The following is a 26,261-nucleotide window of genomic DNA, read 5'->3' as shown; positions in this document are numbered from 1 at the left end:
TTCGTTATCTGTTAAGATACGAGATGCATAGGCCACTGGACGATCCTTATTTATTTCTTCTTGCGATAATATTCCTCCTATTGCTATCCCAGAAGCATCCGTTGTTAAAATAAATGGTTTTGAAAAATCAGGATATTGCAATACGGGTTGTTTACATAATAATTGTTTCAATATTTCGAAAGATTCTTCTTGAGTAATCGTCCATTCAAATCGTGTATCGTTTTTTAACAAATTAGTTAATGGTTTTGCCAGTTTTGAAAAATTCGGTGTAAATCGTCTATAATATCCGGCGAGTCCTAAAAATTGTTTAATGTTTTTTGGCGTTTTGGACCTAGGAAATAATTTTACTGCTTCTAATTTCTTAGGATCAGATTTAACTCCATTTTTACTAATTATATGCCCTAGATAAGTTACTTCCGTTTTTAAGAATTTACATTTGCCCGGTTGTAATTTTAAATTGGCCTTTCGAAGCCTTTCAATTAATAAATTGTATTTCCTTTCGTGTTCTTCCAGTGAGGCGGCGTAGATAACGATGTCGTCCATATAAATAAATAATTCCTGGCCTTGTAGTTCTGATAATATTAGATCCATTAAACGTTGAAAAGTAGTGGGTGCATTTTTTAATTCAAAAGGCATTCTATCGAATTCATAATGTCCAAAAGGAGTGGTGGAAGCAGTTTTATGGCCATCTGCAGGATTTATTTTTATTTGATTAAATCCGGAAACTTAATCACATACGGAGAAGTATTGCGCTCCTCCTAATTGATCAACAATATCGACAATATTCGATAATGGATAAACATCTCCGATTGTTTTATCGTTTAAAGCTCGGAAATCTAAAACCATTCTCCAGCGTTTATTTCCTTTCAAGTCTTCCTTCTTGGGTACTACACTGGAAAAAAAGTTTTGTTGTATTATAAGAAATTCTGGTTGATTCTACTAGTACGTTTGTTCAAAAATGGACGAAACAAATTTGTTGTTGGAATTACCAGAAGATTCTGTTAAATTTCATCCTGTTTAAATCTATTAGAATTTCTTGTAAACCTTACTACATCGTGTTGTTAGATTTACAAAACTCTACCAGAATTTCTTGTAAACCTTACCACATTGTGTTGTTAGATTTACAAAACTCTACCAGAATTTCTTGTTAACTTTACTATATCGTTTTGTTAGGTTAACACAACTTTGTAGTTAAAAAACAAGTTCGGATAGGTGTGGTTTTTGTAAAATACTAACAATATATTTTGGTTTAAAGTATACTCAGTGATGTGATGTTTCCTACCGGGCTCCCGGCTCCCGAGCCCGGTAGGAAACATTACATCACTGGTATACATATATTTCATTAAAAAAAAAAACACCACGTGATCATAAAACTTTTCGGATGTAAGGCTGATGGAAGAGACCGAGACGTAAAAACTTATGTATGTCGTAGTCGTTTCCACACGTATCCAATAACCTTTCACGACTTACGTTTTTCTCTGCCTTACCATACGTCCACGACAGACGTCTACGACAGACATAAGTGCTTACTTCTCGTTCTCTGCCATCGGCCTAACTAATATTCCGTAATGGATTCCACGACGCGACGTAAAACTTTAGCGAGCTCAGTTGAGACTGTTCCGACTGCTTAACGCCATTGCTTCGCGAAAGATCTAATGCGCGCGATACACGCCGCGAGTAGCGAGGGCGCAGTAGCAGTGTAACAAATGAATGCGGCGAACAGTTGATCAACCGTTTAGTGAGTGATGACAAAACTGTTGCAGAGCGCTGCGATTTATGTAAATATAACAAGAAGTTTTGTAGATCCAACAAGAAAACACTTATTCAAATCCTTATAGTAAAGTTAACCAAACGGTGTTGATATAAGGTGTAAAATTTTGTGACGATAACCAGAAATTCTGTTTCGTTCGACTAAAATACGGTCAACCAGAAGAATTTTGTTAATATAATAAAACCATTTTTCTCAGTGTATCCATATGGGTGTATTATACGGTGATTGCGAAGGTTTAACTATACCTCCTGTCAGCAGTTCTTCTACTTGTTTATTTATTTCTTCCTTATGAGATTGCGGAAATCTATATTGCCTCGTGTTTATCGGTCGATCATCCGTTGTTGAAATTTGATGTTGTAATATTTGAGTGGCAGTTAATTTTTCTTTAGGTATGTGAAATCGGTCTTGACTCTGTGTAATAAGCCTTCTTATGCTTTCTTTTTCTCGTGCGTTTAAGTGTTCCAAACGTAGTAGGTCAATGATTTCTGTAAGACGATCCTTTCCAGATTTTTCTGCTACTACTAGACACTTGCTACGGACTGGAACGTCTTGATTTAGATTTTCACGCGGAGTTAACTTCTCCATGCAATTTACTAATTTTTTCACATTTTCATGTTTATGTTTAGATTTTCTCCTGCGCATAAATTAATCTATCATTTCCTGAGTCCTAATTTTCGAAGATGGTTTATTTTTATTCTTAATACTGTCATTAATCGTTATTTTTTTATTAAAATGTTAGATTTTATCCAGTAGCTATTCAATTGTTACATATGTATCCTGATTTTCTTTTCCATTATTTTTCGAGAGTGATCCAACCTTTGGAAATTTTATATCTTTTAGGGAGGATAGAAAAGTTCTCCCTTTTAAATTTTTAAAAGAAGATTGTGCCGAATTGCGTAGCAAGGTTTGGTAACTTCTCTCCTCGCAACCGACGGGGTCTGGAGAGGTTTGGTAACTTCCCTCTCCGGGAATGATTTGATGATTCGGAAAAGTACGGAAACTTCTCCCTTCAAAGGATATAGAATCACTCATTTCTTTTGACGAGGTTTGACGGCTTTCCTCCCCGTTTTTACAATTGTTCAATAATTTTGGAGGGGTTTGACAACTTCCCTTTCTACCTTCAGGATCATTCTTATTCTCAGCGTTATTTTTAATTTTATCCTTATCTTCGATTTTATCTTTATTTTTAATTTCTTTTTTAATTTTATTATTTGACACATTATCATTTTTGTTCACTTTGATCTTACAAGGGGAGGACGCGGACTTCGGGTCACCGATTTCAAAGAAATTTTTATATGGTATAGTACTCTATCAGAAGAGTACTTGAGTAAAAGGATAGGGCGCAACGCTTAGCCGTTTTCGAGAAAAATCGATTTGAAGTTTATGGCGTCCCTTATATTCCGGTCCTGTTGGATCGGTTGTCGAGATGGCGGCGTAGCTCGGGCACTTAGGCCCTAGGCTATCACGCTGTCGACCTGGGTTCGATCCCTGCCTATTATACTTTTTTTTTCATTTATTTTATTTATTCTAGCGAATATTTATTCATTATATTATTATAATTAAATAAAATTATTTTAATTAACAATTTTTTTTTTTTTAATTTGCACTTTCACTACTATCATATAAAAAAATAAAGTAAAAAAAACGTCTACGATTTAAATAATATTATAATTATTATTTAATACCAGAAATATTTTATTAATCATAATTTAATTTGATGTGTAGGAATATACGTTACAGAAGGGAAGTAGTCTGAAGGGGAGCTAAAAACTGTTAGCAGTTACCTGGTGTGAGAACATTAGGTATACAAATATTATGGTTGGAGCAATAAGTAACTCAACGAAGTTGAGTGAAAAATTACATACCAAATTAAATTATGATTAATAAAATATTTCTGGTATTAAATAATAATTATAATATTATTTAAATCGTAGATGTTTTTTTTACTTTATTTTTTATATGATAGAAGTAGTGAAAGTGCAAATTAAAAAAAAACAAAATTGTTAATTAATATAAATTTATTTCATTATAATAATATAATGAATAAATATTCGCTAGAATAAATAAAATAAATGAAAAAAAAAGTATAATAGGCAGGGATCGAACCCAGGTCGACAGCGTGATAGCTCAGAGCCTAAGTGCCCGAGCTACGCCGCCATCTCGACAATCGATCCAACAGGACCGGAATATAAAGGACGCCATAAACTTCAAATCGATTTTTCTCGAAAACGGCTGAGCGTTGCGCCCTATCCTTTTACTAAAGTACTCTTCTGATAGAATACTATACCATATAAAAATTTCTTTAAAATCGGTGACCCGAAGTCCGCGTCTTCCCCTTGTTAGTTTTATTTTTACTACCATCTTCGAATTTTTCATTATTATTAATAATGTTAACGTTATTAATGTTTCTATTGTCGAGTTCATCGTTGTTAAATTCATTTTGCATCTTAAGAATTTCGTCGCTTTTAGGTTGTATCGTCGTCTCTTGCGTTTTCCTTAAACTATCCTGGTTAAGATCAATTTTATGGTCGTCGAGCAGTTCACTCAGGGGCCTGAGTCGAAGAGTAGGCACTCGAATTTCAGCTTCTTCATCCAAAGTGCTTATGACATTCAAATAAGCTTTTCTCGACACGTTTTCCACGATAGTATCTTCCAAATATATTCCGTGCGCTAATTTGATTTTTGGTAAATAACCTATTTTTATTTCTGGATTTTCTATTCTCACGTAAAACAAGGATTCTGATCTGGGTGATGCTACGATAGTTTCCGGAAAAGAAAATGTCACGCAGTTTCCAAAAACATTTAGTCGTTCGTGTGCGTAATCGATGGTTGAAGCTGTTTGTTTAAAGAAATCGGTTCCTAATATTCTTGATTGCGTAATCGGAAAGTCATCGGCCATGGCTATGTGGAATTTTACAGACTCGCCGAAAAGAGTAAGAGCGATTTCTCCGAGTGTATAAACGGGGTAATTATTTATACCATTTAACTGTAAAACGTTATTATAATTAATATTTAAATTTTGAGGCACAAAATTTTCCTTAATTATGTTAGGACCGGAACCGGTGTCTAGCATAAAGGTTATGGGCAAAATCATTTCGTTAATTTTTATTTGGACAGTAGGCACTCGACTTTGTTTGTTAAGATTTACAGTTACGGGCCGAATTTCCGAAGGGTCACTTTTTACGCATTTTTCTGTGAGGTCGATGGACGTGAAGTCTGGTCGGACCCCTGCGGTACGCCCGCATTTCGAGGGGCCGTTCCCGTTTCCCGTGTTTCCTTCTCTTTTACGATTATTGCTTGCAATGCGTAATTGACAATTTTCAATTAGGTGCCCGTTTTCTTTACAATAACGGCAAAACGTTCCGTCAGCAGAATTTGCTCGTTGATTAGAATTTGAACGGCAGTTTTTAGCCGTATGGCCCAAGTTATTACAAATTTGACAGATGATTCTGGTTTGATTATTAAGATTTGCTTGCTCGTTTTGTTTTTTCCAACAATTATTGGCAGAATGGCCCGGTCGGTCGCACCACTGGCAAATTATGGAGATCTTATTGTTAAAATTACTTGTTTGGTTATTAGAATTATTTAAGCGGCAATTTTTTGCATTATGACCCGGTTTAAAACATAATTGACATTTTGGTATTTTCTTGCATCATATTTATTGATCGTTAAGCTTGAGGATCTCGTAATCAACACTTTTCTGCACTATGTCCGCGTTTTTTACAAATCTGGTAAATCAGGATTTCAGTGCCTAGATTATTTTGTTTAAAAGAGTCTGCCATTTGCATAAGTTTCCTACAATTAGCTGCTGAGTGGCTAATTTTAAAGCAAATTTGACAAATTCCGGTGGAACGATCTTCCTGTACATTATTTCGGTCGGAGTTAGCAGGTCCATGTCGTAAGTTTGTAATAGCACAAAGCTCTCTTTCTATACGTAGGGCATCTGTTACAGTCGCCTGTACGTCTAAGTTTCGAGCGATCCTCTGCTCAATTTCGGGTTTTAGGCCTCGGATGAAACATTTACACATATCTTTTTCTAAAGATGCTCGCACGTCGTGATCTGTTAACGCGTGTTCCAAACTACGATAAGCTTCTCATATCTGTTTTCCTAAGAGTTTTACACGATTAGCATAAGTGACGACGTCCTCGTCATTCTTTTGATATACGCTTCCTAACTCTCCCTGTAACTGATACACATTTTTAGATCCGCCGTAAATTTGTTTTTGATATTTAGTTAATTGCGCTACTGTTTCGAAATTTTCATCTCTAATTGTTTGTCGCGCCTCGCCGACTATTCGCGTTCGTAAAATTTTAGTAAATTGAGACTCTGCTTCATGGGGCAACATAGACTTTGCCTCTTCGCATCCTTCGATAAAATAATTTAGTGGGATATTTTTTCCGTCGAAAAATGGAACGGCTTCGACCACGTATTTTAGGGTAGCGAACGGATTACCTTGCGCCATATTTCTCACCTTTTTACTGTCACTTGGACTTAGTTTAAAGTTTAAGTGTTCGCTTTCACCACACGGTCTAATAGTCTCGTCGCCAGAATCGTCGGAATCGTGCTCGGGAGCACTAGGTTCCACTAAGAATGCTTCAATTTCAGGTTCGTTAGCGTTGAATTTAATTCGTTTGGGGACGCGAGCGGAGGAGGCTGCAAGAGTGGATGTGTGAAGTGTATCTAATGTGTCTAATTTAGTTTTCTTTTTGCCTTTTATAGCGGCATTAAATTGTTCTTCTATTTTATCTTTATCGAAGTTAGACCTCGTTGTCATTCCTACCTCTCAAAAATTGCACTTTTCATCTCGGACGAGCCCCCAATTTTTATTCTTTCTATCAAGTCTGTTACATCCTGATAGATGTTGAATTTTTTTCGTTGAGCTCGGCGATCAATGTAAACGGGCCTGACTGCACGAGCCGAGCGGCACGTTTAGGACTTGCGACGGATCAGCGACTAGAAGAGTCGTTTTTACTCCGTCGACAGATCAACCGCTCGTGGTTCCCTTTTTAGGTCAAGGAATTCAATCCCTTTTACCCGGGACGGAACCTTTGTGCGCAATTTGAGAGAGAAAGTGTGAGGGGGTGACAAACGAAGAGGGTATGGTTAAATGAAAAAGAACAAGAGTTTAATTTACTAAAGACTTAACATTTTAATTTAATTGAATTTTTAATTTGGATACAAAAAAAACTTAACTCTTAATCGCATGTGTTTATAATTTTATTTGTGTATTCTTTACAAATGTGCGCGCGCGCGCGTGTGTGTGTGTGTGTGTGTGTGTGTTATTCCTCAGGGGAAAGGACTAGATTTAGGAAGTCAAACCTTGTGAATACAGGGTGAGGAAGATGGGGAGGAGGTTCGACGTATTTTATGGTGGTGGCTTCGGAATTGACGGATATGTTGTCGAACTCCGGATCGTTATGTGGGAATTTTTCCAGTTGAGCCTCTACTGGAGGAGGATGGAAACGGACATGCGAAGGGGGTCTGTACTCCAGGAGCTCTTCAAGGATCGGAGAGATAGACCTGGGAGTAGGAAGTGGTGGAAGGTCAAATACGAGAAAGGGTTGAGGAGGTTGTTGAGGAGATTCCTGAGGAATCGATGGTAATACAGGAGGTGGGTCGGTTTGCGTGTGTGTGGTTGTACGAGAGTTATTACATGGGGTGTGTCGCCTAATTCTAACCGGTCTTACGGTGACCCTCGCCGCGTATCTAATGTATGGTGGGAGAAATATGGCTAGGCAGAGAGCGAATGCCGAAAGGTCCAAATGGTTCCGACGATTGTTGGGTCGCGGCGAATGTTCAGTTCTCACTGATAAATAACACAAAAATTTTTAAACAAAACAGGGACGGAGAACATAATAAGAATAAAGAGAATACTAATGAGAGGAAAAATAAAAACAAATGAACTAATTTACTCGTTGCAGGATAGTTTCGGATCGAGTTGAATATGTTCGGTGGTTCTGAGCAGGCGCCCCGTTGAGGGATGGTGTTGTATAGGCGTCGGACGCTTTTGTAAACGTGTGGGCACCCTGCTGCGGGATGGTGTCGTCAGGGTGATGGACCCTCTACTTGAATATGAGATGCACTACTTGGTCGCGACAAAGTATCGACTAGTTTTACTTTTTTAATTTGCGACCCGAACTACTCGAAAAACACTGTGAAGAACTGATAGAGAATAGCTTGAAGAACTAGTAGATAAAGAGTGAATAATTGTGTATAATTGCGTCTGGAGCCATCAAAACACGGGTTTTTATACCCTTTCCTTAGGGTGTATCCATTTGGAAAATCTTAGGTTTTTGAAGCGGGGATCGAATAGGAATTAGTCTTGTGAGAAGATTTTTAATGTGGGGGAGGGTGGCGTCATTTTTAGCTAATAGAATTAGGTTTAGGTAATTAGGTTACTTGGAATGAGGGTAGGTAGAAAGGGGCCCTAACGAATAAGGAATAGCGTCGTTTCGGGTCCATATGCGATGGGGATAGGTTTTTGAGTTGGCGTAACCCGGTTGGTGTTAATTAATATAGGTGGGGTGCATCTCAGTGTCTTAAGATCTGGGTGGACGTAATCTTTAGACCGTACGACGGAATGAAAGGTGGTCTATAGAGGTGCTTGCCCCGATTCCCGGCTATCGGATTGGAGGGTTGAGAATCGGTATATGAGTTCGCGAGGCCTTGGGTCACTGATCTAATAAATTTGACAGTTTACGACTGTCGCGTGGCCCTGGAGTCGCGTGGAGACTGCGACTAATGCATCTCGGTTTCCCAGACTTACTGAACACGTGCACCGTATCAGGTGTCGTGCCTTCTAGGCGTGCGACTGTGGTCATTGCCCGATCGTCACTCGGTAAAACCCTATCTACTAGCTAGGGTTCCCATAGGCGGAATCCAAGTATATGGATAGCTGGTGCCAGTTTTTCTTTTTATTTCTTACTTTAAACATCTGGAGTCGACTAAAGACTCCGGTTACCGCAAGTTTTGACTTATATGATTTTTATATTAAGATATAAGTATATGTTAAAATATAAAATCCAAATATACATAAGTATATTTGTAACACTTATAAAAATATATATTTGTAATTGTACTTATTTATGTCACTTTTTTTAATAAATAATTGAGGCAATCTCCTGCGTGCCGCGACCATTCTTGAATAACTTTCTGCACCTGATGAAGACTGCAATTTTCTACCGTAGAAATGTAATCTGAAATAATTACAAAATTCTGTTTAAATTACAATTCCTTTATACTTTAATATTGAATATTTATACTTTAATATTAAAAACTGTTGTTAAAATATAAAGATTTAAATGTAACAATTGTTACATTTAAATTGTTAGATTGATCTAACAATTGTATATATTGATTTGTTTTTCATACTTGAAATTTATTTAAAGAAAAGTAACTAATTTACTGTGTTAATTATAACATACTTTTTAAACAACTAATCTGGGAGAAAAAGGCAAAAAGAGCCGTTGCTAGATGTTTGTGCCACAAAAAAATCACATTATATTATAAAAATTACAAACGTTTCTGCCTATGTCAGGCTTTCTTCAGTGTCGTTACGAGTAAAAATCATAATAAAACGGTATTACAAGAGTCAAAGCGTTTAGTAAATAAATAAGACAAAATACGCAGAGTATTCCTCATGATAAATAATTTCCATTATAGAAAGATTGGTAAATTGGCACTGCAACAATACTGCCCGTATATAATAACGATTTTGTTTTATAAAATATAAAAACTGTGATACATACTTGTAATTAGATATCGGATCTGTATGTCCAGTAAAGAACATGGAAGAGTCAGAGAATGGTATTATCCATCAAAATGCCTTTAAAGTTCATGGTAGAATTATTTTAAAAAGCCCGAAGTGTCCATGATTAAAACTGAATAAATAGTTAAACTAAGTCGGATGGTTGAAATGATAATGTTCCGAAAAATTTCCGAAAAAGTTCCAAAATTTCATGTTTGGATTATGAAGCTACCTATGTAGGACAGACAAAAAGACAGCTGAATACAAGAATCAAAGAACACAGGACTGATATTAATAAAAAAAGTGGCTCTCCCTCTGTCATTTCTCGTCACAAATTAGATTCTACCCATGAATTTGATTGGAATAACATTCAGATATTAGATGAGGAACCTTCTTACATGAAAAGACATACTTCAGAGATGCTTTTCATAAAAAGACAGAAAGAAGACTTAAATAAACAGAGCAATATTGATTCTTTACCGGAAACTTATCAACAGGTTTTAAACTTATTTCCACCGATATAATGCTATTTTATAGCATTTTTGAAATTATCCACTCTACAAGTAGGATCATCCTCCGGTTTAGATTAGGCATAACTGGATAAAATTATTGATTATGCATTTTTCTCAGAATTGCCATAGCAGACGACTTTATAAGGCCTTTTAGTGACGTCTTACAAAAGATCCGTCAGACGTCTGTATATTGTCTTTAGGTAATGTCTTAAAGACGTAATAAAAAAGACGTTTACAGAACGTCGTTAAAACATACGTGTTGTGTGGGATTGTTCGTTTATTATTGACTCTATTTATGTGCAATTTGCAAAGTATTACGTTATTGATATTTTTTGCTTTATTTTGCTTATTATTTATTTTATTTTTCATTTATGTAACTGATTTGAAATAATATATCTGATTTAATTTTGAGTTAAGGTACAGAATGTATATACAAATGCAGGTAAAGAATGTCTGCACAGATATAAACATAATAATTATCTAAATTTTTAATATATTACCAACATGAAAAGTAACTGATATATTATTCAAGGTGCAAATTCAAAATAAACATACATAAAATATACATAAAATGTATAAATAAAACTGACCAAAATTTAATTGAAAAAAATTTAATTAAAATAAAACATTTATTAAAAAATACAAAAAAACTTGACGCTGCTAACGGGCTTTGCTCCTCCCCTTTAATTGCCTCCCCTCCCCAGCACAGCTCTTCGCGCCATCTCCCCTTCACCCCCGTCGAGGAGCCCCTCCGCCTCTCTTTACACCTCAAAGTATTATGAAACAATAAAAATGAGTAATAGTGTAATAATTAGAATGATTAATTGACATCATGTAATTAATTGACATTATGTAAGTTAACATGTTGTTTGGTGTGGCAGCGCCAAGTTTTTTTGTATTTTTTAATAAATGTTTTGTTATTTTAATTAAATTTTTTCAATCAAATTTTGGTCAGTTTTATTCATACATTTTATGTATATTTTATGTATGCTTATTTTGAACTTGCACCTTGAATAATATATCAGTTACTTTTCATGTTGGTGATATATTAAAAATTTAGATAATTATTAAAATATAAACATATTGTCTTTTTTGGAACTTGGCCAGACCTTATCATTTATGAATTGTTGTGCTATATCACCTACTTTTTTATAAAAGAGAAAATTAATGTAGAATTAATGTAGAAAATTAATTATGTGACAGAATTGAGATTATTTTTCAATTATTTTTGCACATTTCGGATGTAACATTTATATTAAGTCAGTTGTATATTAACTAAATTATCTTACATTCTAACACAAGTGTTTTGTATCACACTTACATTCTGTGAAACAAATGTTTTATTTCGAATATTCAAACTAAACTATTTTATTGTTGTAACATGTCTTCGAGTTAACTGCCCCATTGATATAAAGCCATGGATAGCTGATGTTAAAATATCTTTGGTTTGATATCACAGTTTTGTTAAAATTTTTACAAAATATACGAAATAAAACTATAATATCAAATCAAAGACATGTTAAACATAAAATAATTTAGTTATAACATTCAAAATGACACTTATTATGTTTCATCTAGCGTAATTGTGATATCAAACGCAATACTTATGTTATTATTAGTTATTTTGTAATATTACCAATAAAACATCTGTTTCACAGAACATAAGTGTGATATAATAAACAAAATACTAGGTGCGCAACTAAGTTTCCGGGTTTCACACATGAATGGCGCTAACGATACATGTAGTCGATATACATGTCTAAAGTTGTGTTTTTTTATTAACTTGGACATCTGTCAACAATAACCAGTCATAATACCAACACATATTGCAACGCAAAAATATTTTTTCTAACAATAAAGATGTCGAGTTTTGTGCCAAATAAACAGCATTTGCGGGAAGCTTTGCTTTTCTGCTTCAACTTGAAAGAAAATGCAGCTGAAGCACGCCGTTTGCTTGAGAAAGCCTACGGCGAACATGCACAATCGAAAACTACTTTTGAAGATTGGTTTAAACGCTTTAGAAATGGCGATTTCGACACTGAGGACAAGGAGCGCTCCGGAAAACCAAAAACATTTGAGGACGCCGATCTGCAAGCGTTATTAGATGAAAATGATACGCAAACACAAGACAACAACAACTGATAAATTTGAACCATGCATTGCTCGAAAAACGGCCAGAATGGGACACGAGACACGAACGAGTGATATTGCAGCACGACAACGTTCCGTGCCATCGCACTTCCATCGTCCAGGACACCATCAAAACGCTGAAATGGGATCTGCTACCGCACCCGCTGTATTCACCAGACCTGGCCCCTTCCAATTATCACTTGTTCCGGTCGATGGCACATGGCTTAGCTGGGCTACACTTGGCCAATTTCGAAGAAGTGCAAAACTGATTGGATAAATGGTTTCGATGCAAAGACGCGTCGTTTTATCGTCGCGGTATTCATGTATTGCCAGAGAGATGGCAAAAATGTGTAGCTAGCGAGGGACGATACTTTGAATAAACCGTTTTTTGTATTTCTCTTGAAATTTTCCATTTTGCATTGATAAAAAAAAACCCGGAAACTTAATTGCGCACCTAGTACTTGTGTTAGAATGTAAAATATTTTAGTTAATATGTAATTAAGTTAATATTAATGTACAAAATTAATTATGTGACAGAATTGAAATTATTTTTTAATTATTTTTGCACATTTTAAATGTAACGTTTATATTAAGTCAGTTATATATTAACTAAATGATTTTACATTCTAACATAAGTATTTTGTTTCATATCACACTTACATTCTATGAAATAGATGTTTTATTTCAAATATTCAAACTAAACTATTTTTAGTTGTAACATGTCTTCGATTTAACTGCCCCATTAATATGAAGTTATTGATAGCTAATATGAAATATCTTTGGCTTCATATCACGGTTATGTTAAAATTTTTACAAAATATGCGAAAAAACTATGATATGATATCAAAGACATGTTAAACATAAAATAATTTAGTTAGAATATTCGAAATGACACTTATTATGTCTTACCTAGCGTAATTGTGATATCAAACGCATTACTTGAGTTAGTTATTTTCTAATATTACCAATAAAACATCTGTTTTACAGAATATAAGTGTGATATAAAACAAAATACTTGTGTTATAATGTGAAATATTTTAGTTAATATGTAATTAAGTTACTATAAATGTACAAAATTAATTATGTAACAGAATTGAAATTATTTTTTAATTATTGTTGTACATTTCGGATGTAATACTTATATAAACCATAATATAAACTATGATATCAAATCAGCGATATATGAAACATAAAATAATTAAGTTAGAACATTCAAAAGAACACTAATTGTGTTTCACATAACGTAACTGTGATATCAAACGCAAGACTTATGTAATTAGTTATTTTCTAATATTACTAATAAAACATCTGTTTCACATGACTTAAATGTTATATAAAACACAAGACGTGTTATAATGTAAAATAGTTTAGTTAATATGTAATTAAGTTAATATAAAAATGTACAGAAATGTACAAAATTAATTATGTGACAAAATTTAAATTATTTTTCAATTATTCTTCTACATTTTGAATGTAACATTTATATTAACTTTATAACATATTAACTAAATTATTTTACATTATAAGTTTTGCGACTGGATCGATGTCGACGTCGATAAGATGTTCTTCGTTCATTAATACTAATAAAATTCTATTACATGGCAGTTTATTTGTTAATAAAATATTAACAAGATTAAAGGATATAATTTTCTTTTTCATATTTTTCAGAAGTTCTTTTTAATACTTTTCGAGTTATTTTATATCATAATTTGACATATTTCGAAATAAAATTTAAATTAAAATATCTCTGAAAATATTATATTATGGATAATCTTACCGTAATACTTTTATGATTAGAATAATGAGAATCAAGTGGTATAAAGAAAGCAGAATTGTTAAAAAAAGTACATTGTAAATTACATACTTTTTCTTCAAAATAACAATGGGTTTTTTTAACACGTATTGATTCGTTTTATTATTCTGCGCATAAAAATATTACGGTAAGATTATCGATAACTAAATATTTTAAGAGATTTTAGATTTTATACCAAAATATGTCATATCTCTCTCTCTCTCTTTCAAGTTTGCGAAATTTTCGTAGTGCAACTTGGGGAAGTTGAATTCATTGACCCTTGGCACCTGGTGCAAGAAATACACGCAGCGCAACTCGGGTACTCGAATTTGTCAACTCTTGGGATCTGGTGCGAGGAATTCTCGTAGCGCAACTCCCGAAAATCGAATTCGTTAATCCTTAGCATCTGGTGCGAAAAATTCCCGTAGCGTAACTCGGGGAAGTCGAATTCGTCGACCCTTTGCACCTAGTGCGAAAAATTCCTGTAGCGCAACTCGCAAAAGTTGAATTCGTCGACCCTTGACACCTGGTGCGAGGAATTCCCGTAGCGCAACTTGGGGAAGTTGAATTCGTCGACCCTTGACACCTGGTGCGAGGAATTCCCGTAGCGCAACTCGGGGAAGTCGAATTCGTCGACCCTTTGCACCTAGTGCGAAAAATTCCTGTAGCGCAACTCGCAAAAGTTGAATTCGTCGACCCTTGACACCTGGTGCGAGGAATTCCCGTAGCGCAACTTGGGGAAGTCGAATTCGTCGACCCTTTGCACCTAGTGCGAAAAATTCCTGTAGCGCAACTCGTGAAAGTCAAATTCGTCGACCCTTGACACCTGGTGCGAGGAATTCCCGTAACGCAACTCGGGGAAGTTGAAATCGTCGACTCTTGGCACCTGGTGCGAGAAATTCCCGTAAATTTTAATGATAATGATAATACCCTGTGCCCCGTAAATTCTTCATCCGCCCCTGCGGTCAGAGGAGAAGAATAAGGAGACGACGTTTCTTAATTTTTGCTTTACCAACATCACTTTTTGACCGCTTGCATCTCCGGAACGGCTGGACCAATTTTAATTTTTTTTTTTGCTTAAATTAGTCGTGGCAATGCCGCCTTTAAGGATATACTATGTGTTTTTATAAAATTTTTAATATTTTAGTTGCTACAAACCCCTGAAAAGTCGACTTTGTGCGCGCAGGATAAGAGACTTAAGGCTCATCTACAATGTGCTCTTTGCTTCCTGTTTTTTGCTTTTTGTCTGTTATCTTTTTGCCTCTTTGAGCACTGTTTTACCGATAATCATGTTTCTTGTCACGTGTTTCTTGTTTCTTACGAAGTTCGTCAACTTTTATCTCGAGCGACAGAAAACAAAGAAACATCGTATGACAACAATGGTATCGGATATTTATTTATTTTATTTAATCGATATTCATAGTTCATACATTAAAATTATCTTAAAATATTACCTTAAACATCATTAGTCAATAAGAGTGCTGTTGAATATTGATCTATGACTAATCAATGTGAAATAACATTTTTCTTTGGAAATTCAGAAGAAACAAATTGTACATGACAATGTTTCACAGTTCCATATGACAAAAGTACAAGAAACAAACAACAAAAAGCAGAAGGCACAACACAAGACGCAAAAAGCACATTGTAGATGAGCCTTTAGTAGTGTCATTTTCTGAACTTTGCCAGAGACTCTTTTCCTGACTTAGTAGTGTCGTTTTTTGAACTTGGCCGGAGACACTACCGCGTCTCTTAATACATATTTTTGATTAATAAGAAAACACTTTAATTTCTGATTAAGATCTTTTCCATTATTTAGTCTTAATTACATAAATAACAATCAATATATAAATGTCAGGATTCAAATAATTGTTGTTTAGTTTTATTTGCTTCAGTGACGAATTGAAAAGGTAATGTGAATTTTCTAGACCGAAAATATTTTGTGCATTTAGTATTACAACTCAATGAATGCTCATTAAATGATTTGTTTTTATTAGAATATTTTTCTATATTTATTGTATATCTAAAAATATATTCCAATCAAAATAAACTGTTTATTGAACGATGTAAAGGCTCATCTACATAAGACGCAGAACGCGAGTCGCAGGTCACAAGATTAGACGCAGCATGATGTTGAAAAGTTGGGCAAACGTCAACTTCTGTGCATCCTGCGTATCAAAGCCTGCGATCAAGAGACACGGTAGTGTCTCGCGCCAAGTTCACGCGCAGCGCGCAACGCAAGACCGACCGTGTCTTTTTACGCGAGACGGAAAGTTCAGATAAGCCGAGATTATTAGATCTCAATAACGGCTGGGCCGATTGAGTTGGCAATAGGCTAATCGAAAGCGCATATTTAAAATATATAAAGAAAGTATGCTTGTTTTTGCTCTGTGTGCTTTACAAATTAAGATATATGCATCCAAAGTCGAGAAATCTAAAAAATCATTATTTTTCTCGGATGTCACGCTAGAATGTCACGCATGTCTTATTGGTCAGCGTTGTCAGCATGCAACCAATCAGAACGCACTCAACTAATGCGTTTAGATTTCTTTTTCTAAAAGACGTCTTTCCTTTTCTAATTTCTAATATGGCGGCGCACAGACCTCTCAGCTCGCAGCTTTGATGATATTAATTAACATTGATATAATATCGGTCGTAAAATGTATATATATATATAACGTGTTGTGGAGACGAATAAAGATAGTGTATATCAAAATAATGGCGTTTCACCTATTCGGAACTTTATCCAAAATAATAGTATTCTTTATAAAAAAAATTTTTTTCAATCTTAAAGTGCAGAAGTGTAGCAAGACATGCTGTCAACACCATTGAGTTCTATAACATATTAGAGCGAGCCTTCCTATCTCGAACAAAGAAAACTGCGTCCGCGATTTAGAAAAGGACACATAGCAATGTGAGGATTTCTGTCTCTTTTTACGTTATGCTGAAAACATACGCTGGACAAGGAAGACTAGCCTAACGTAAATCTATCTGTCTTTTTCGACCGATGGAGACATCCCCACTCCTGAAAGGCTCGCTCCAGTATGTTATAGAACTCAATCAGTGTTGCTAGACGGGACGCTTTTTTTCACGAACGCACTTGAGAATCGGCCTTAACGGTGTACTAATTGAGGAAAAAAAAGGGCACTTGTAGATTCTTCTATTAAAAAATTATTAGAAAATTTTTATCGTTAAAAAGTGATAAAAAGTAATAAAATAATAATAAATTAAACGCATGTAAATATTATGTTTATTTTTATAATAATAAAATAATTAATAATATTAATAAAAAATAAGCTAAAAAAGGAAAGGATGTTTAAATAATTGTTAATAACATTTTAATAACAATAAAATATTTTATTTGGCAGAATTATTTTCCCGCTTTGCAAGAACTTCTTTAATAATATTGGTGCACTTTGATCGAGCCAGTGAAAGATCTTGCACGATTGAAGAATCTATACAAATGTCTTTTAACAAAGGAACTAAGTGATCTGCAGTATAAAGAGCAACGTTATGTTCAGAATAAAAAGCTGCTAATTTAATTTTGGCTCGTTTAACGTTTTCAATATGAGAATTTTTGGAATGTTGGCTTTGGTTTTGACTTATTTGAGAATTACTGTCACAATTTTTAATATGTTTAGCCCTTTGTGAATGTCGTAATAAATCTGATTTACAGCATCTAATGGTAATATTGCACAAGTTACAAATTGCCTTATTTTCCGTAGGATGAGGAGCCAGCCATCCTTTAAATAAATCGTCAGCTAACCAAGAATTTTGAAAATTTTTAATATGCGTCTTTTTAATGGCTCCTTTTGAACTATCCATATTTCGCGTAACAAAAAATACATATAAATATATATATGATATAAATATTATTATTTTTTACATGTACTCGCCTAACTTTCTCCTGTAGCCTGTCAAACGTCTAACTTTTCGCGCCAGCACCCAACACTATAAGCCGTATACACCGCTGGATTCATAGCTGCAGCGCTGCGCATGCGCGAGAAAAAGCGTCCCGTCTAGCAACACTGAACTCAATGGTCAACACTCTCAGTATTCTGTAATCAGTGGACAGACAGAACAAAAAGTGTACTTTGTGCACATGGCATATATTACAAAAAAATGAAATATCTATCAAAAAATTACCTTTTTTAAAAAAAGGTAAAAAAAAGGCGCCAAGTACACGCTCTTGTCACAACTAAAACAAAACCGTATTGTTTTATCTTTCAAAAAAATTGTTGTATATATTAAACCTTTCAAAAAAACCTGTTATATATATTATCAAGAGATATATTAAAATCTTTCAAAAAAAACTTGTATATATTAAAATTTTTAAAATAGCTATTATATATACTTTCTACAAAAAAATATGATATCAGGAAATGGCACCAAGTGGAACTAAAGAACTATGAAAAAAGTTGTACACTATTTCTATAAAACTCTTCTATAAAATTCTATAAAATTAAAAAATTTTTTAAAATATTTAAAAAATAAAAATATTTAATTAAAAAATAAAAAAATATAAAAAATTTAATTAAAATAAAAAGTCATTTATTAAAAAACGCAAAAAAATTTGGCGCTGCTACACCACAAAGTATTATAAAACAATGAAATTAACATGTAGTTTACTGTAGCAGCGCCAAATTTTTTTGCGTTTTTTAATAAATATCTTTTTATTTTGATTAAATTTTTTATATTTTTTTATTTTTTAATTAAATATTTTTATTTTTTAAATATTTTAAAAAATTTTTTAATTTTATAGAATTTTATAGAAGAGTTTTATAGAAATAGTGTACAACTTTTTTCATAGTTCTTTAGTTCCACTTGGTGCCATTTCCTGATATCATATTTTTTTGTAGAAAGTATATATAATAGCTTTTTTGAAAATTTTAATATATACAAGTTTTTTTTAAAAGGTTTTAATATATCTCTTGATAATATATACGACAATTTTTTTGAAAGATAAATTGTAAACTACTGGAAACATGGCACGCTACGTCTAATCTTGCGATTTGCGACTTGCGTTCTGCGTCTTATATAGATGAGCTTTAATATTAAATGCACCTATTATATCAAATAGATGTCTATTAGATGTTTTATAGACGTCGATGTTAACGTCTACACGGCATCGAAATTCAACGATTTAAACGTCTATATAGACGTCAAATTAGATCTCCTTTAGAAGCATATAAAAGACATCGATTCGATATCTATAGACATGCCATTTCTCCCTGGGATAGCGACATTATATCTGTGATAAAGCGAATATTCGTATGTCACCAAGACTTTATTATGATTTTATTATGACATATTTGAGCGTCACAGAGAAATATCATTATAATATCACTGTGATTTGTTTTGCTATGGGGAAATTCTGCTTAAAGACTGAACTTACAAGTAACGTAATTTTCATTACCTTTAGCCTGAAAGTAAAGTTAGAAGTGATAAATTATAATAAATTGTGTGACACAAAAATATGAGGATATAATTAAGTTTATACACGATTTACAGATCTCAAAGAGGATGGTCCGTGAGAACAGGACTCGAAACACCTACTGAATTCAGAGAGAGATTGGATAATATGTACGCGGGTATTATTTACGGAGAATCTTACGAATTCAATGAAGATGAACTGCAAACAATTATCCAGGTAAATTTAGCGATGATGTAATATAATTCACGACACATTTTAGCCTATTTACCAATTTTTCGATTATCACTTTAATACGGGGGCTTGGAATTTTGGCACGCAATCTTATCTTAAAAAAGGCATGTTATTGACTTTTGAAATCTCTTTTCGTTGTCATCGCGACGATTATCGATCGTTTTTCTATCGATCGTTTTTCTATCGCGAAGTTCACATTGACGATTTTGTTTATTATTGATCGGTTCTTATAGAGATGATTGCGTTTGACAGTTTGTATTTTGACAGCTTTATTTTAATAGCTGTTTGACAAGTTTAAAGTGTTTAAGGGGATGCTGGAGTGGCAGCCGAACTCAGTGATGCGCTGTCGTGGGATTTTTTCCCGTATGGAACCTCCGTGCGCATGCGTAAGCTAATGTCACAGCTAGACGTCGGCTGCTACCACAGATGTATCTAGGTGTACTATAGGGGATATGATAGTTTTCCCGCGTTTTTAGTGACACACGACATATTATAGTGCATTATAATCAATTACAATTGAAATCAGCTGATATTGTGAAAGAAGAGGGTGAATTACTGAGGGTTCAAAGCGTTTGCTTAGTGCGCAGACGTAACTTTATTCCTACGACAGCGCATCACTGGCCGAACTCCGACGCAAAAGCGCCATCATTTCGATGGTACTAAAAATGAAATGACATTATCGGCGTAGCCTACGCCGCGTAGGTCCGTGTGTACGTATTTGTTTGTAGTGGTAACTCACTACACTGACGTATAGTCTGTGTACGGATGATCGGATAGTTTGTAAACAAACAATACTTGCGCTTGTTTCTTTGACTGAAATTTTGTCGCAAGGCTGCAATATAATGTCCAAGAATACATAGGCGTATACAAGGTGTCAAATAAATATGAACTAAATATGACAAAATAATAAATAAAAAATATACATATCATACTATATACATATATCACTGAAGAAAAATGTCATATACTTTTCTTATTTTTATTTTTATGTAATACATACAAAATAACTAATTAATCAATTAATTAATATATACATTGTGGCGGCTCACCGCCACACCGCTGCACTAAAGCGGCATAGTACGTCACGGCGCTGCTACGTGCCGCAGGGCTTCTGTCGAGTTACGAGCCTGCAGATTAGAGATGGCCAAAAAAATGAATTAAATCGATTCCCGTGAATCGATTCAAATCGAATAAGGCCGATTCGATCTATCTTAATAATCGAATAATTTGAATCGATTCAATTTGAATCAAAAAATTCAATTTATGATTTAATATTTTTGTATTTTATTAATAAATTATTATTTATAGAATAGGTCATAGACAGATAGATAGATAGATTTAGATAATTTTTTTATTTATTACGATATATTTAGATATAATTAATAATAATAAAAGATATAATTTTACATTAAAGAAAATTATAAAGTACCTAACCACTGTTCTTTGGATAGAGATCCAAGAAATAATAATTTTGATAATCTCTTTGGAGACAATCTGTTTCTTTGTTGTGTTATTATGTTCCCTGCTTTTGAAAAGAGACGTTCTGAAGGAACTGATGTTGCCACAATTGGTAAAAATTGCTTCATAACTTTATATAAGCTTTTATAAATCATTTTCATATTTATCCAATTTTTTAATGGGTCGTCTAAGCGATCACGGGCTGATTTAAATATTGCTTTAATTCAATGTCTTCTGAATCATCGTTGGACCGACTATTAGCAGAAAGAACTAATTCATCATGTAAAGACCACAACGAATGTTCTGAAGATGCTACAATTTCCTCCGTAATCGAAAGGGTTTGTTCTCTAACTTCTCTAAGATTTGAATGATCTGGTAGTTCTCTAAGTTTAGTTGTTATTTTTCTCATTGCGTTTACAAGAGTTAGTGGATTTTGAAAATGTAGCTTTTTAAATCTAGGATCTAATAATGTTGCTACCGCCAAAATTTTATTATCCTCGATGTTTTTAAAGCGTTTATTTAATTCATTAAGCAAATGTTGTTTAAAATTTTTCACAATATCCGAATCAGGAAAACAATTCTTGATTGCATTGCTCATGCAGTTGACTAAAGGAATTACAGTGCTACAGGTAACATAATTTTGTCCAGAGAGTTCTTTTGTAACCAGTTCAATAGGTCTTAACAGATGAACAATTTCTTTTAAAATATTAAGCTTATTACCAGTTAGCATTGGCGGTGCACGAGGAAATTTTAACAAAGTAGAATTTACTATATCCGCTAACAGAATAAATCGTTCTAACATATAGAAAAGAGAATTCCATCTTGTTGGACATTCTTGAATGAACTTTAAAAATGTGCCATCTGTTTTACCATGTTGTTCCTGAATCCTCCGTATCTTATCTGCAGCACTGACACTCTGCTTACAGAAGGTCACAATAGTTTTAACCTTTTTAATTACATCTTTGATGTCTTCCGTAGATTTAATTGCTTTTGTCGGAACTAAATTCAATAAATGCGCAAAACATGAAATGTGTTTGTTTTTGCCAAAAAGATCGCTCACAGCTTTTACTATATTTGCCGCGTTATCTGTCACTACAGCAATAACTTTTTCTAATTGAATATTCCAATCGTTGCAAAGTTCCTCCAATTGTTCTCCTATTAAAGCAGCTGTATGACTCTCTTTTAATTTAATGACGCCAATAGTAACGTTGCATAGATTTTTTTCTAAATAGTGAACGGTAACTCCTAAATAATAACTTGTTGTTGTTTGCATTTCTGTCCAAATATCTGTAGTCAATGTAAAGTGCGATACAGAAAGAAAATAATTTTTTATTTTCTTACTCAAGTAGTCATATTCCTTATCCAATCCTCTTGTTATAGTTTGCCGACTAGGTATTTTATATAAAGGAATAGCAGTTTTCATAAATATTCGAAACCCTTCATTTTCTACAGTAGATATTGGTAAACAATCTCTTGCTATCATATAAAGTAGAGCTTTAATAATTTTCTCATTTTGAACACCCCCACCTAGGAAAAAATATATAATGTTTATACAAATATTTATACCTACTTATTAATCAATATCTAATATAGTTTCACTTACTTGAATATGAATTTATGCTATCAAATGCAAAATCAATTGGAATTTGTCTTTTCTTTTTGGTAGTTGATGTTGATGAAGTAGTTGATGATGAAATAGCTGAAGATCGCTTTCTGTTCTCACTGTTCTCAGAACTAAATTCTTCATAAAAAGAAGCGGCTGAAGTTGAAGGCTGTAATATTTACATAAATTACTAAGTATAAATATTTTTAAAATCATAGTTTTTACAATCAGCTTACAAACTCAGATAGCACATATGTTCAAAATACATCCAAAGGACACTCAAAGACTCAAAAGATCCAATTTCTGTTGTTTTCAAAACATCTTTGGGATATCCTTTAAACATAGATATGCTATAGCTGTCTGAAAACTTACCCGTGATCTTTCGTATCCGTAATCACATATCATCCTCATCCGTTGAGAACTTCGAGCCACGCAAAATGAAATAGCTTCTGGTTCTGGACTTGGTGGAATTGGTGAATCCAAATCCAAAACTATCTGAGATTGCACAGATTGTAAAGAACTCGCACTCACGCATGATGAATTTGAAAGACGGCTTGATGAATGCGATTCTTGCTCAAATTCACAAATTTTCATTTTATTAATGTGTTTTCGTTTTAAATGATTATTTAAATTAGTTGTATTGCCGCAGGTTTTCATAACAACATTGCACAACCTACAACGTGCTGTTGTAGAAGATTCTTGAATAAAATACTTCCATACTACACTTACTCTCGGTGGAGGCATTATAATTGCAGAAATAATAATACAACAAATTTTGTTATTTTTAATTTTTTATTGCACATTTAACAATTGATGCAACAATTAAGTTAGATACACATTAATGCGTAAGCATTAAGCATAGCTACACTCTGTGATTCTATTGGCTGCTACTAGTACACGACGCTACACGTATTGTATTACACAGCAACAAGAGCTAATAGAGTCAAAGCTAATAGAATCGCAGAGTGCGGCTTACGCATTTGCGTGATAATGTGTATCCGGCCTTAGGCTGGCGTCCCATGGACTGATATTTTCCGCGTAACGCATATCGCCTAACCCAATCAGAAATGTCCTACGTTTGTTGTTAGGCCTATTTCAAAAAGTTGATTGGTTACGCAATACGATTATGGCTTCTGCACACAGGACACGGTCAAGATCTATAGAGAGAAGGTTACCTCAGTAAAACCGATTGAGGGCGAGGGACGATGAAGTAAGGGAGGAGCTAGAAACAGCTTGATGGCGAGGAGCGATGAAGGAAGGGGGGAGCTAGAAACAGCTTGATGGTGAGGGGCGATGAAGGAAGAGGAGAGCATGATGATCTCATCGACAAACAGTAGCTGTCTGAGATAGCTTCTGTTCGCCGATGAGATCATCGTTGTCCCTCTTGCCGCTCGTCCCTCTTTGTGCATGAGGTAACCTTCTCTCTATAGATCTTGGGACACGGTAACCTTTGCCGTGCGGCAAGACGCGACGCGGTAACCAATCAACTTACAACTTTTCCATAAGAGCAAAAAATTGATTGGCTGCCGCATCGTCTTTTGCCGCGCGGCCAGCGTTGACCACGTCCTGTGTGCAGAAGCCATTACGCGGAAAATATCAGTCCATGGAACACATGGGACGCCAGCCGGGATTTGGGATTCGGGATTGTCACTTCTCGTGAATCGATTCATACGATTCATCGGAACACTTGAATTGATACAATTTTTTCAATTAATCGAAATAAATAAATCGATTCATTGTTGAATCGATTAATAATCGACCATCCCTACTGCAGATACACCACCAAGTTGCGCAGGCGGTGTAAAGCTTTCTCGCGATCAAGCATCGATCGAAGCAGTATAAAAGAGCTTTGTCGCAAGCTTTTCCTCACTCACTCGCTTCAAGGCGAGCTCTCTACTAGGACCCTTGACTTGAGTCTTACTCTGCAATAGCAGAGCATAACCAGAGGCAAATTTGTCTCGCAGTTTTTCTCACGTTGCCTCGTAAAGCACGTAAAAGAAAAACAGAGTCCCGGCTTCAGCCGCACAATTCAACCAAGCGGCCCGCTGACTCACCAGTACCGCCGTCACCTCCTCAGACTCTAGCGTGGAAATTAATTCTCCTAGAGTTCTGCGTCCGGTTGACTCGGCCCCCAAGGGATACTCTCGTTGCTGGCAATATACGAATTCGGAGACCTTTCTCCTCGGTACACAGAACATTCTGTTGCACCGAGAGCCGAGATGGTTGCATTTTCAGGCACACCGGAGACTCGATCCGTGGCTATCCAGACCTCCCCGCCTAGGGCGTGCTCAGAGAGTAGCTGTCAGACAGAAGACCACTTTCCAAACGGATTTCCTCCAACACCGGGAAAGGGGCTGCAACGAGCCAGATCTATCGAACCGTCCTTTTTAGGACCCGTTCAATATACTAAGACGCGGCCGATAATTTCTTACCGCGCCCGTCAATTTTTCTTTTAAAACTTCTCGATCTTACACTCTTACCGAGAAAGCGCTTCTGGCGCAATAAAATAATTCAAACACAATACAGCACACTTGTACATACTCACTTCTCTGAAGTTGAAAATAAATTATATTTTCTAACAAATTGGTTCTCATAAATCTTTAACCAAGTCGAACACATCCTTAGGGCATTATGCCCATATACATATACACATATATTGAATAAATAGTTATCTTTATTTTGTATTTTATATCATAATGACTGAAATAATGAGAGTATATATCATTTCAGTTATATAAAATACAATATAAAGATAACTATATTCAATATGTATATGTATGTATTGAACAATTAATTAACTTATTTATTTATTTTGTATTAATTAAAAATAAAAATAGGGAAAGCATATAACATTTTTTCCCAATAATATATATAGTATTATACATACATTTTTCAAATAAAATATTTTATCATATCTAATTTATATCTATTAGACACCTTGTATAAGTCTATTTCGTCTTGTATGTACATCATACAGCCATACGATAGAATTTTAATTGCGAGAAAAAAGGTTAAATGATCTTATAAATTATCCGATAAAACATAAACAGACCACACGTGTAATAAATTACTAAGTAAAAGAAATACGTATTTCTTCAAATCTGCCAGTTCACGAATAAATCGTCTTTAGCTGTCTTTTTTCTAAACTGTCAGCTGATGTTAGATCGCCTCCGACTATATTTATTAAAAATTGAGGGCACAGATCGCAGAACTCGCTCAGCGCTCAAAATCCTGTAAAAATATTGTTCAAACGTCTCAGAGCATGAAAATTTTGAAAGTCGCAAAATTAATTTTTTTTAATTTAGGCTTGTAGAGAATGACGAAACGAAACTTTTTTCTATTTGCAGTTTTCTTGTTCAATGCTTATTTTTAATAATAAAAATAAAAAACTGAACAATTTTTATTTCCAAATTCAATAAGATTTTAAGATATAAATCGTCGTAATTTGGCCAAATTTTGTTGAAATTATAGAAGTATCAGGCTCTGATAATTGTTAAAATCAATAAATTTGAAAGGAGCGTAAAGAGCCAACAGCCAGATATTCGTGCGAAGGTTGTCGTGTATTAATTTATAACCATTGAA

At 34.4% G+C, this 26,261-nt stretch overlaps 1 protein-coding gene across 13 annotated transcripts in view; it reads left to right on the top strand.

Annotated features, from left to right (window-relative positions):
* LOC137000507 (rab effector Noc2-like) overlaps window positions 1-26,261 on the top strand; it is a 103,618-nt gene that overhangs the window by 55,305 nt on the left and 22,052 nt on the right. For all 13 annotated transcript variants that reach the window (XR_010890756.1, XM_067357307.1, XM_067357306.1 and 10 more), the window contains one exon: window positions 19,465-19,603. Coding sequence is in view for 12 of the 13 variants with exons in the window: in XM_067357307.1 (XP_067213408.1) it covers window positions 19,465-19,603 (139 nt within the window). In the remaining variant the exon portion in view is untranslated. The remainder of the gene's footprint in view (window positions 1-19,464; window positions 19,604-26,261) is intronic.

The sequence above is a fragment of the Linepithema humile genome, chromosome 6, assembly GCF_040581485.1.
Source record: "Linepithema humile isolate Giens D197 chromosome 6, Lhum_UNIL_v1.0, whole genome shotgun sequence".
Taxonomy (NCBI): Eukaryota; Metazoa; Arthropoda; class Insecta; order Hymenoptera; family Formicidae; genus Linepithema; species Linepithema humile.
Note: the sequence above shows the minus strand (reverse complement) of the source record. Positions and strands in the feature narration are given on the sequence as shown.